At 39.8% G+C, this 14,194-nt stretch overlaps 1 protein-coding gene across 1 annotated transcript in view; it reads right to left on the bottom strand.

The window, feature by feature from the left end:
• The window catches only part of ASXL3 (ASXL transcriptional regulator 3), a 178,098-nt gene extending 165,163 nt beyond the window's left edge, over window positions 1–12,935 (bottom strand). Inside the window, exon 1 of the mRNA XM_007455171.1 lies at window positions 12,827–12,935. Within this exon, the coding sequence (XP_007455233.1) occupies window positions 12,827–12,880 (54 nt within the window). The 5' untranslated portion in view covers window positions 12,881–12,935. The remainder of the gene's footprint in view (window positions 1–12,826) is intronic.
• Between the last annotated feature and the right edge of the window lie 1,259 nt (window positions 12,936–14,194).

Here is a 14,194-nt window from a genome sequence, read left to right as displayed (position 1 = left end):
GGGAAAGAGATTCTTTTTATGCTGGTGTGCTAGGCTTGGAGGATGCAGGTCTGGGGTGCAGTAACCATCTTATCTTGACCAAGACTTCTATTGGACCCTGTCTGCAGTATGAGGCCAAGAAAAGACAAAGACAAAAGATGGAGAGAAAGCAAATACTCTGATGACATTCTCTACATCTCTACACCCACTTACAACCGAAGTCCACCCTTGGACTTCTCAGTTTTGTGAGCCTTTTTGCTTAAACTAGTTTTCACTAAATTTATTTCACTTGCAACTGAGAGAAACTCAACTGACACTCTAAATCTCAATCTCTTTATTTAAAAAGGTAGATAATACTACAATGTGTCTCCTAGGTTTGCTCTTAGGATTAAACAATATAATGCATATAACAATGCATAAACAATATAATGCATATAATGCATATAACTAACTACAAGTTAGTGTAGTATCAGGTATACAAGTACCCAATAAGTATTAGCTGTTATTAGCCATTATTAGTCATTACTTTAGTAATTGTTATTCTAATTATTAGTTAACTTAGTAATAGTAATGTTTTATGATAGCTGATATACGAAGTCCATTCCATCATTATATCAGATTTCTACACTCTCAAAAGGAGGCTATGACATTAAGCTTATAAATATTTTACTTATGTGTAAAAAGGAGATTATTTACTTTGCAAACATTTCCAATCTGTGTTGTAAATCAATACACTAGATAATTCTCTTTTTGGTTTGCGAGGCATAGAAAGCCTTTACATATCACTGTACCTTATTAAAATCAAACATAAAAGAAGATTACTTTTAGGTTACTGAATTTCTACTACACCTTGCAACTTTAAATTTACAAAAAAGTATCTCTTGGGCCCTAAGGGTTTTTTGTTTTTTTAATGATAATTTCCCAAACGTTAAGGTTCATATCTTATTGCATTCACATGGTGCCTAACATATTAATGGCAGGAACTGAATATTTTTCATTGCCATTGATTTCATTAAATTATTATCTCAGAGTAATAAAAGAGGCTAGTGAATTGACAGTAGACACAGATTTTCAAAATCTATCAGTTGTCCAACCGAGTCTCAGGAAATTTGATCCCTTCTCTAGATTGTACAATGACAATTCAGCAATGACACGGAAATAAATCAAGAAGACAGAAGTGTTACAGTTCTACAGATCTTTTGAAAACTTTTAAAAACTTAGCTCCTCTGAAAAATCTTCTTTGACTCATTCACTTTATTTAACTATAATAAGCACCATCCTAACGTGAGGTAGTGCATCAGGCACTCGGGAAAAATTATAAACAAGAAAGTAAACAACTAATTATAATATACTGTCCCAACTATGAAGTGCTTGGGAATGTATAAAAACTTCTCAAAGGAAGCTGAAATCTGAAGAAAGTGTGGGAATTTACCAAATGAAAAGAAACAGAAGGGTAGGGAGGGAGGATTTTACAAAGAAAAGGAACATGTACGAAGTCAAGACAAAATATGGGACAGTGTGATAAATTCAAAGATCTAACAGTACTTTTATACGACTGTCATTTAGAATGACGACGGTAAGAGAATCAAGCAATGAAACTGGAGATATAAGCAAAAGACAAACCTGAAGGATCTTGAAGCAAGCGGCACGATACTCTTAGAATAATGGGAAGCTATTAAAGGGTTTTTGAAAAAGAGGTACTTGGTACATTCCCCATTAGCAACTCCTGATTCACTTCTTCCCTTCTCCACCCAGCTTTGTGACCCAGTAGGCTGACAACTGAATTTCCTCAATGGAGGTCCTCTGTCCTCTGACTAAGGGGTGGGTTCAGCCAATAGGAAGCACCAATTGGAGATCAGTGGATGGAAGAAGAGTGGAGCGAGTGTCAGTGCATGTTTTCCCCTCTTGCAGGGGTGAGGGCTGGCAGCGGCTATGTTCCACCACCTATGGTCACAGCGTCTGTCGGTCACCCTTCTCCTATAATCAGAGCCCACATCACTGCAATAACCACTCCCTGCTCTTCTTGGCCCTTCCAGTCTAAGGATAGTTACATCTTCCTGCTGGTGATATCCCCGATTTGTCTCACTATCCCTTGTTCTTGTCTTTTATTGTGCCCTAACTTTCTTCAATCACCCATTTTAAGATAAAGCCATCTGTTTCCCACAGGAACTAAGTCAGACTCAAGGGGATACCATGAACCAGTCCTACCTTTGAAGAAGCAGCTGTGGATGTAATAAGGAGAATGATTCTCAGTGGAGGCAAGTCTGGAGTCAGTGAAACCACTTACAAGGTGCTTGTATCAACACGAAGATGGGAACTACCAGACACTAACATTAACTGGCACCTTCTGATGTCAGACACTGCACTTAAGTACATTATGCATATTATCTTATTTAAATATTCCAACCACTCTGTAATGCCATTATTCCCTTTAACAGACAATTGAACTAAAATTGAGAGTTGTTAAATAATTTGCCTAAAGTCAAACACATAGTAAGTAGCAGAATTGAGACTCAAACATACATCTGCCTGACCTTTTAGGCCTGTCATTAATCTATATTCTTTCCCAAACCCACATACTGCCTGAGTCAGGGTAAATTACAGTGGAAATGGATATAAGTGTAGCATATATTTGAGAATTTGAAGATTTGAAGAAAAGGAGATAAAACTGGCAGAACTCAGTGACTACTGGATAAAAAGGAAAAAGATACAAAAAGACATTAATGATGACAAGAAGGTTCCTGCTTTGAAGAACTATGAAGATGGTGGTGGCTTTCCTAGAGAGAAGAAAGAAAGGGGGAGCAGACTTGCTGGGAACAGGAGGTGGGAAGAGATGTGGCATTCAGTTTTAACCTTGTTGACTTTACTGTCACTATGAAAATGCGAATGGAGATGTTTCCACTACAGTAGTAAAGAGGCCATGTACACTTTCTCATCAGTCCCTAGCAGCTAAGGTATAGATTTGGGAACCACAGTCTGACAATTAGATGCATCTGCCTGTGAATTTGAATCTTGAGTTTGGGATGCAAAGACAGAGTGGATTATGATACATCCATATGATACACTGGGAGCAACAGCAGTGTCCTATGACACCACTAAGTCACAGTGGTGACACGAGTGGTGGTAGTGGTACCACAGCCATATCCCAAGTAGAATGTTCTTATAGCATGGCTGTGTGTGTTTTTGCTGCCCAGCCTCTACCGATCCCTGCCTATTTTTCCAGCCTTTTTTGTTTTTTCCAGATCCTTCCGGATGATTATATAAACTACTTTATGGCCTCCAAAAGAAACCTCATTTTCTACTTAAGTTAGCAAGAATTGTTTTTTGTTGCTTGCAATCCATAATTCTGACTGGCAAAGCCAGCACATTCGTTGTTGTACCCTGTTCCATATTAGGGGAGTCCTTTCCACATTGTTTTTAATGCTAACCCATAAGCTAAACTATGAGATGCTGTGGGAACTCTTAGAAGACTTTAAAGAATTCATGGCCTTCTGGGGACACAATAAGTAAGTTCTATACCAAAACATGATTAAAATTTTAAAGCATAAAAAGGCAACGATTAAGTACACTCTTAGAAAAAGGTATACTCTAGGTACCAGGTAGAATAAACACAAACATTTAAGACAAAGCATTAAAACTTCAGAACTTCAAGGATAAAGAACATGTAACAACTCTCATATACGAAAGGCATATTACCTCTTAAAACATAAACAATGAAACTCACCACAGACAAGGTATTACAACCACTGATGCAAGAACATAATGAAGAAACATTTCTGAAGTACTAAGGGTAAAAAAAAAATTGTCAACTAAGACTTTTACAACTAGTTAAATTATCACTCAAAGGTGAGAGCAACATAGGATCTCTTAGTTTTTTCCTACCAAGTTCCTCCAATTTTTTTTAACGGAAGATGTGCTAAGCTTTGTGAAAAAAATCTCTTTTTGAATTATAATCCACATATTTGGGGGATAATGCTTCCTAAAGGCTGATGCTGACCACTTTTGTATACCCAATCTTGACTGTATTCAGATTAAAATTATGAGAATACGGAGGGTTTGGGAAGAAGGTATGGAGGACAGGGAGAGGATTTGGCCGTTTGTTCACTCTTTTTTAATTCTTATAACTTCATGTGAGTCTATAACTAACTCAAAATACAAAATCTTAAGAAAGATTTTTAAGGGGTGGGCAAAACAAAAACATTTCAGAAATACAAAGACTGTTTATGAACCTGGAGACCCTCAATTTAAAAAAATAAGCTGTTAAAGGAGGCAACTTGGAGAGTGAGTGTAATACAAGAAATAAAGCTGAGCACAGAAGTTGATAAAATATGTTGATGAATTTAACTATCTCATATTAGAAATAACTACTTTGTTCTGTTTCAAAGAATTTAAAATAAATCTAAGGTTGCAGAGATTATTACACAATGGGAAGGTTGGTGTGATGTATAATGGACAGAACATGCTAAATGCTGCATATTATTAGGGAAAGCAGTCATACATCACCTAACAAAAGGATTTCTGATATTGAAACGGGCTTCCCATGACCTGCTGGACTTTAACTTACAGGTAATCACAAGAGTGTAAGCAGAGGAATGATTCAGTAAGATCAGGTCTGTTCTAGAAGGATAAATACAGCTTCAGTAAGTAAGACTTGGAAAAGAAATTAGTGATGAAATTAGTTGGAAGGTCAGAACTCAGTAAAATATAGAAAATGAAAAGAGGAGGAGCTAAATGTGAGCTATATTTAGAAGGCAGAATTTACCACTCTCCACAGACACCATGTGATTACGTTCGTACAGAGAAGCCTCCTCCAGACAGGAATGCTGTCCTTTCCTCTTCGTGGACCCAATGCATGGTACATTTGTGGGAGGTCTCTAATGAATATTTAACTGAACTGGATAAATTTCATTTGAAATATCCATAGTACATAGAGATAAACAATAGAAATTGTTAGTGTAAGTCCAAACTTTAAGGAAAGGATCAAGGCTAGAGTCCTTATCCTGGGACACTTCCGTTGAGGTGGAAGAGACTGCGCAAGGAGAGGGGAATCAAAAGGACGGGGGACACAGAATTCTGAGATATACCAGCATTAAGAGGGAAACTGAAAGGAGACCCTCAAGCAAGCAGGAAAGAGCAAGAGTGATGGAAAGGGAACAAGGAACATATCAAAGAAGTTTAATTCAAAAAGTTTAATTGATTTCTAGGATTGACTTAAAAGAGATAAGCAATTAGACTAAACAGCGAATTAAGGAATGACAATTTCTGACTGCGATATTTTGAGGCTATGATGACACATATTTTAAAGGGAGGAGATGTTCTTATTAAACACATTTTCAAATAAGAGAGTGTCTGTTGCTTGTGCATGGTAGGGAGAGGAAGCAGGGAAGGTTATACAGAGTCCTGATGGTCCAGACAGTGACTTAGTTCTGCAGCTACGCCAACTAGGTTTCCATACATGCATAAATTACATGTGTAGCCATTTATTTCTGACATTAAAAAAAAAAAAAACCCCAAGAATAACCAACAGCCGCACTATATCATGTCTTCTCTATGACTGAGCTGAAAAACAAGTGCAAAGATCCAATCTCAATTTCTAATTCCCTGAATTTATTAAGACAGGTTTCAAAACATGATAGTTAACAAAATCTTGAAAGTGCCATCTGTCTTCTGAATAAGATGAAGAGGGTCCTTCCTATTCCCTCCTTTAAGTCATAAATAATATATTCCAAAATCAACTATTGGATTAGTAAACACTTGGAACACTTGCCAAAAAAAATTCAGTCGTGGAATTATTTTAAACATCATTATCTAAGTTGGTCATGGACTAATTTATGCTAAATATAAGCAAAATAAACCCATGGTAAGTAACTGCATCATAAAGTAAATTATACAACTATATACTTAGACAAAAATCTTACAAGTTCTAAGCTCGTCCATTAAGTATAAATTGCACTGCCTTGGAGAATTCCTCAGGTTCTAAAAGTTCCACCAAAGCTAAGGTCTTGGATGTCATTTAAGTTATATATTTCAGCTTTTAAAGTCAATGTCTGACAAGCCCTTTGGCTCTAACCCCAGGGCATGAATTTGCCTTAAAACTACAGAAGAATGTGTCAGAGGGCTATATGTCAATCAACCAGGAGAAGTGCCTATTCCCAATTTAGTTTCCTCAGTGCTGACATTAAAATCAGCAACAGTTAACTGTTACCACTTCAAGTGGGAATATGGAGGCAAGAGGAAAGGTAGGTGTCTAAGTTCAGGCAGATAAAGCTGTTAATTGCTATCCTTTTATGTAGATTTGTTTAATAATGAAAACAATGTGGCTAATCATATAATGTTTCTATTTGTTCCCCAAGGGCTCTTCAGGGAAGGTTTCAGTCAGGGCTAGATTTCCACAGCTACCTACTGTGCAGGGACAAAAGCAGAACAATCAAGGCACTCAGTGCTGGCAAATAGCGGAAAGTCCTTCTGTACAGATGCCCCTCCTCCCAGCCCCGGCAGGAAGGAGGCAGGATCTGCAACTGAGGACCTCAAGGGTGGGGGAGAAGGGATTTTAAATTATAAATGAACAACCACCACCACCACCACCACGCAAAGTTTTGATGCTTAGAAAAAGAGAGAGAGAAAGAGAGAGAAATGAAAGGCAGGCAGTAAGTGTGATGTAGGCTTGGATCCTCCGCATGCCTCCATGCAACAAATCCGTTAAATTCACATCCATTAAAATGCTTGTATTATTTTTTCAAAATATGGCATCTTTTTAAAAAAGATCTATGCCAGTCCTGCTCCTTACAAACAAGGTGAAGATACTGGGCACGTCATTAAACCCCACACTAGGAGAATGAGTTACTGAGATAACCCTAGCTACCTACTGATCTCGAGAGTATTTTTGGCAAATGAGTGCTCTGGATACATTTTCTACAACTGTAAGGTATAGTACTTACTAATGTTTACTTTCCCTCATTTGGCAAAGGCTATGGGACAGAACAAAGTTGTGTTATCTAAAATAAAATATTTCTAACATCAATTTTGCTTTTAGACTCTATTTCTAAGTAATGGAAGCATTCAGAGACACCCTCAGACCACCGGGGTCCCCTCTCTGTAAGGAAGAGGGTATGTGTGTGTGTGTGCTGTGTGTTTCTACTAACCCCCCACCCCACCAGACCCATGCTACAATTTACAAGGTCCAACTGTCTTAATATTACTTTCAAAACCCTCCCCAATTGGGTCACGATTTAATTTTCAACTTTATTTCAGTGCCCACACCCTCAAGCCTTCTGAGATTTCTAGACTGTCCTGTTCATTGTCCCCTGACTGCTTCCTCTCACCTGACACTACACCTTGTGCCCGTGCAGTTCTCTTTTCCTAGAATGCTTTCTCATCACCTGTTTAATCTTACTCAGATTTCAAGGACAAACCGAGCTTCGCCTAATCCAGTAAGCCTTCTACAATCACTGTCTCCCTTCCGTAAATCTGTAAACTAGTGCCTCTTGATCATTCATGCGATGCCCACGGTTGGTGTCTGCTCAGTCACCCTCCAAGTTCTCTAGTCTCCACCACTGAACTCTACACTCCTTAAGGATATATCTTTGTATCGTCCCTGGCATTTGAACCATATGCTATGTAGGAGCCCTCAAAATATTTAGGGACCATAATTCACATTTCCAATGCAGTTCAGTGAAGTGTTGAAATGATTACATTATTAAAAATTAAATTTAATTACTTTATCAGTTAGTTTTTCTGTAGTGAAATTCCACCTCTAAAAGCTACCATATGCTCATCTGCTACTAAAGAATTTGTCAAAGAGAGAAAAACTTAAGAAAGAATTCTTAAAGTTCTCTTTCATGTCGGCAGGAAATAAAAAATTAACAACCTATACACTGGGCCCAAGTTCACATTCCTCATTATTTCAAACACATTTTTTTTCCAACTTGAAACTCCTTCTTTCTTCTCGAGAGGCTTGCTCAACTCTTTTCCATCTTTCAAATTGCAAAATGAAAATTTAGGTTCCATATCTGAAAGAAAGATGATGAGATATAGACGTAAAGAGATGATGCTACGTGTGAATCACAGAAAACAGCTGAATCAAACCAACCAAAATGTAAGCTTTTGAAAATAAAACTCCATTTGCCAAACACATTAGCCAGGCTCCCAAACCAGTAAGCACTGTCACAGTTATGGCTCATGTGCACCTTTGGGGCTTACCCCGAATCACAAGTCAAAATGTTCTCAACTGTTATGAAGGCCTGGTCATAACCTAAAATCTGAGCACCACTAGAACAGTGAGAAAATGCCAAACGCAGGACCAATGCTCTCCCCTCCATCCCTATGTTCACCGCCCCTGAAAAATTATATTTATTTCTAAAATACAAAGATAAAAGGCAAGGCAACCAGTACATTAACAATTATGAATTGTTTTCTAGTTTAACAGCTACCATTACCATTCAGCTTAATTTGACAGAAACCCTAACAGTTTATTTAGAATATAATGCATTATGCAAAAGAATCTTCACTGTGCAAAAGATTCACACAGATTTCCTTTAATTAATAAACCCCTACTTAATTTTTAATAGATTATGATTTACAAAATTTCAATTTACTTAAAATCTTCAGTAACTCTGCTATGGCATAAAAGGGTATGTGCCTGTTTTCTCCCAACAATGAGTCAAATTTGCCATTAAAAAATTTTCCAAAGGTCACCTTGAACTACCAAAAAAAAAAAAAAACCCCACTGATATTCATTATCTGTGTGAATGTATCTAAACTATGAGCAAATAAATCAGCCATGTTACCAAGCACAAAGCAATTGAAGATTCAGATTTATTTTCAGGTGCCAGTGAGACTAAACAAAGATTGTAAGGAATGAAACAAATAGAAGGAAACTCAGGGAACAAATTAATACATTGAACCATTATCTTAACAGCAGCATTCCCTATAGAACAAACTGATTAAACTATCAAAAAGCACTTCTCAAAGCAACAACTTTTTTGCATGTCAAAAAAAAAAAAAGAATTAACCTAGAATAAACATATAAATAACAGTATGTTCTGTGGTAAGCCAGTAACAAAGAAACCCCTCAGTGCAGTGAAACAAAGTCCTGTCAAATCCTCATTTTTTACAAAGAAGCATGAAGATGCTTTCACAATGGTTTAAACTGTATTTATAGTAACAGAGTGAAGACTTGAGATAAAAGTCGAAAGGATTAAAGTCAAAGCCCCAGCTCGACATGAGTTATGGTTTTGATTTTTATTCTTATTGTGGGCTACATATATTAAGACAGAAGAAACTTCCATGTGATTGTGGGATCCTCTGAGACTCTACAACCTCAGAAGAGCAGATAAAACAGATGAAAATGCATCTGGTTTGGAAGCAGACTCCATATTAAATGGCCCTGCGCTAAGTAACAACCACAACTGCAAAAGGCCGAGGGGGATGGGGGTAGGCTGAAGGCTGAAATTTCTGCAACTGATGCAGGGCAGAAAGAAAATAAAAGATGTCATATTACTATTTAAAAATGGCAGCCTGTTAATAATCACTGCATTCTTAAAAATACAGGGGAATTATGCCACCATCCCTCCTTTCCTAAGATAAACAAGCCCGCCACATCCAAACAGGACATACTTCTATGAGAAAATTGGTAGAGCTTGATAGCTGCATCTCCATCTAAAATAAAATCCCTGGAGCTGACACTCAGAGTTTACAGATTTGGAGGCTGGATACTTTTCTCACAAAGAAAACCAAAATTCTGTTGTCAGATGGAAGTTCTTAGTTACTCTAGAAAGAATTGTTCTTCCATATACATTTTTCTTAAAAGTGAATAGCAAGCTACATTTAAGCATAAGCTTTTGGTCTCAGTTCAAAAAAATCTATTTTGCATTCCCTCTGCTTTGATATCCTCTCGTTCAAGATAATCACATGCAAACACACACACCAGTAGGATATATACACACACACACACACACACACACACACACATATACACATATATATGTATATAGATATATAATACATAGTGTACACTGGATGATTTGGAAGGTTATTCTTAACATTAATTTGGATACTCTCTCTTTAGTTCATATATTGCAAGAACCACATACTGAGTTGAATATTTTCCATCCATCTTTAGTCTTTAGTTTTAAAATCAGACATCTGGTTTAACATTTGATGGAGAAAAGGCTAAAAATCCTTAACAACAACGACAGCAAAATCAGCAGTGGCAGTGTAAAAATACATAATAGTATTTCTAACACAGGAATGCTAAAAAAAAAGGCATCCCTTTTTCATTGAGTATAAATCAATACTATCAATTAAAAGAGTAAAATGTTTTTCATGCAAGTTTGGAAGAGAGTTTAAGTCTATATGCATTCATGTAATCAAAGAAAATGTGAAAAACTGTCACTATTACCCAAATGGAACCATTTCTCCTTTTTCACAAAATAAGTTAAGAATGCTCATAAGTCACTACTACAAACGGCAAATTTCTGAAAAAGATATTTCCAGTAACAATTACTTGCTATTTTATTCAGTATTTTATTTCAACTGTCACATTTTGAATACATACACATTTGTACAACTACCAGGGGAAAAATAACTTGAACCAAATTGAAAAATTACCATAACTACTAGTTCAATATGTCTGGTTAAAATACAGACATCTGGTCTATCATTAATTCTTTTGTGTTGATGACTCCTAGTGTGTCTTTTCCCACCAATGAACTTTGCAAGAGGAAAACGCAACTTTTAACAAAAAATTGTAACTCGGAAACCTATTTCAAGATTTATCAATACAATATAATTAGATCAAATAAAGCACAGGACTTTCAAGGACAGCAGCATATACTGATTGAATACAAATGGTTAGCTTTAAATTCCATCAGAATACCGTTACTTATTAAAGAACTCTCTGCAGGCAGATACAGCTAATTCATCAATCATTATTTTAAAATATTTATAAATCAACTCATTGTTCACTTGTTTAAAACACATACACTGAAGCTCTATAATAATACTCGATTGCCACTCCAAGGAAACTGAAGAAGACGTTTTCAGAAGCCTTGCACACCCTCACACAATTCTGAATTAATGGCTCAGCAAACAATAAGTAATGTACTCTGCTTTAGCAAAAATTCAGTGATAACATAATTCTGGCATCTACTTAACGCTTCCTGCTTACTTTTCACGTATTCCTCACAAATAAGTTTCCTCTCCCAGATGTAGTTCATTAGAGAATGACTATCACCTGCCCATTCATCCACAGACAGTGAGTGATTTAGCCATCAACATGATCACAGATTAAGGGGAGAAATCATAACATACACTATTACAAATTAAAAGATGAAGTAAAGGGGCCTGGCCACTTCAGCTACCAATAACTAGACCTCAATTAAAAAGGACTTTTGCCACTTCTTCGCAGGGCAATAGGGTCAATTATCTAAAACCCTTTGCCAGAATCCAGAGACATGCCAGCAAGGCCCTTCAACCGAACTCAGATAATTACTTTTGACAAATGTTCTCCTTGAACATGATGTAGTTACTCAAAAGCTTTAAAAAAAAAAAAAAAAAAAAAGCAAAAACAAACAAAAACCCCGACCACAGTTGCAGTAAAACAACCCTTACAAAGTCAACCTAGTAACATATCCTGAGGTGTTCTCACCCCCATCCTCCCCGCCGCACCCCCGCTGCATGCAGTCTGCTTTCTTTTGGTCAATTTATAACTGATAGCAAGTTGGTAAATAAATATTTAATTTATGCAGCCAAAACCCTGAAAGGCTGAGCTTCAAATGTAATGCCTTGCATTCCCGTGAGACACACTGTACAGAAATATCCTTTAAAAAAAAAAAAACAACCGTTTACAGCTGTCCGTTAAAAGAAGATGAAGGAAAAAAAAGAAAAACCCACACATACACATGCATCAAACCAAAGTCGCCGACGCCCCTCTGCCAACCAGCATTTCTATAGAGACATTCTTTCGCTGATTAAAACGTAAGCTCCGAAAGGTTAAAGAAAAGGAAAAGCAGCCAAGTAACACCGCCCAGGAAGCCAGCAGTGAAACACACCTAGCTGTACACTCTTAATAACCTCCCGCTACAAATGACACTGACCCAACTTCACCAAACACACACACCCGGACACACACACTCACAAAATTGCACACACGTGCATGGAATGTACACACAAACATCGGTCAGAGCACAATACCTACAAACACCAACGAACTTGATCCACACAAAACATGCACGTATCAGTGTGCATACATAATGCACACGACACGGCACACAGACACGCAACGACCTATGCTACATGCACACGCCCCACAAGTCCGGGTCGGACACACACCGTGCATGCACGTGTAAAATGTATGAACTCACAAACGCCGAACCTACACACAGACCGTGCACAGAGAGTTACTGATGAAATTCCGGGGGGTGGAGGGGCCGGGAGGGAGTGGTAATTGCCACACAAAGGTCTCCGGAGCAGCAGAGAGGGAAGTCGAGCGGGGCCAAGCGCTTGTAAATTCACCCGTGGAGGAGGTACAGCCGAGCCCCGAGAGCGAAGTACCGGGAGAAGTGTCCCGGGCGCGGCGGGCGCCGGGTTCCCCGAGATAATCGCTGCGCCCCTCCGCGCGCGCACGCACGCACACACACACACAGACACACACACACACACAGACACACACACACACGGGCCCCCGGGCGAGCCCACTCCCGCAGAATAACAAAGAGCAAGAGCCAGGCGAGCGGGCGGCGGCTCAGGCTGGAAGTGGCCGTCTCCGCCGCCGCAGGCCGGCGCGGGGCGTGCGGCGGGGCCGGCGGGACGCGCGGGCGGCGGGCGGCGGGCGGGGAGCGCTACGTACCAGGCGGGCAGCCTCGGCCCAGGTGCGGTCCTTCTTCTTCCTCTTGTCTTTCATGTTTGCATCTCATTGATGGTTCTGATGATGACGTGGGGGATTCCACGGGGTGCTCGGGGTTCGGGCGCGGAGACAATGACCCAGTGACCCGGTGACCCGCACTCTCTCCGCGGGGGGAGGCGCGCGGGCGGCGGCGGCGGGTGGGAGGGATGGAGCGGACAGGTTTGGAAGGAGAGAAAATGAGTTCACATTCATCCTGATATGGCCGCGGACCATGGAGGGCAGATGTCCTGCGTGCAGTTCACGTGTAGACCCTAGAGCTGCAAGGAAGGGTCCTCCCTGGAGATGCCCATCAGGCAGATGTCAACAAATAGCGGCTCGCGCTGCGCCGCCGCCGCGGCCGCCGCGGTGACAGCTCCGGGGATGCTACGCTCGGCCCCGCTCACAACAATACACTCTGACGTCACGGGGAATGGCGACGCGGCCGCACACTCGCTGCGCTCACACTCGCCGCGCTCACACTCGCCCTCTCGCGCGCGCACACCCGCGCACACTCGCCGCGCGCCCCCCACTCCAGCCACGCCCTGAAACCCTCACGAGACCCCTCTCTCTCCAACCCAGCCCCCTAGACCCTCAGGGCGCTGCCAGCTCTGCGCAGGCCGTGCCTTTCCGGCCCCCCTAGGGCCGACTACCGCGGACACGGTGGCCTTTGGAAGTTGTGTACGAGTCCGCTCCGCAACTCGATGCCTCTGTCCTGTGCGCTCACACACACACACACTCACTCTGCACTACTCCCCTCTGCTGGACTCCTTTAACCCTTTTCGGCTGGGTTGAGTAGATTCCTAAAGCCTTGTTGAAACCGTGGAAAAAAAAAAAAAGCCTCTTCTGATACACAACTAATGTTAAAGGTGCAACTTGACACAATGTTGAGCCACCTACATCATCTTAAACAATGCAAGACCGAAGCTCTGTAGCCGTGGATCAATGCCATGCAGTGTCTTAGCACTGGTTATTTTTTAATAGCGTCATCATTTTCTAAGACATGATGAATATGTAAACAGCTGCACAACTAACGCTTATGTATTTTATAAATTATTTGTAATTGTCAGCTTTGGTGTGCACGAAGAGGACTGTTAACCTCGTTAGCGAACTACAAAACAAAAGTGTTAAGCCTTGAAAGTTTACTGTAACCTTTCCAACAACTTCTTAGATCGCTGGTGAAGTGTTTAGGTCAATAAAGTTATTGTTAGGCAAAGAAAAAAGTGGCTCTATGACCCACACAATAATTATGTGTGTATTTATCTTGAGTATCTAAAAAACAAAAAGAGCACTCATTCTGGATGATTTATGTAAGGTTATTTCCTTGCTGTAATA

This window comes from Lipotes vexillifer, unplaced genomic scaffold (genome assembly GCF_000442215.2).
Source record: "Lipotes vexillifer unplaced genomic scaffold, Lipotes_vexillifer_v1.1 scaffold90, whole genome shotgun sequence".
NCBI lineage: Eukaryota > Metazoa > Chordata > Mammalia > Artiodactyla > Lipotidae > Lipotes > Lipotes vexillifer.
This window is presented reverse-complemented; position numbering and strand designations above follow the sequence as displayed.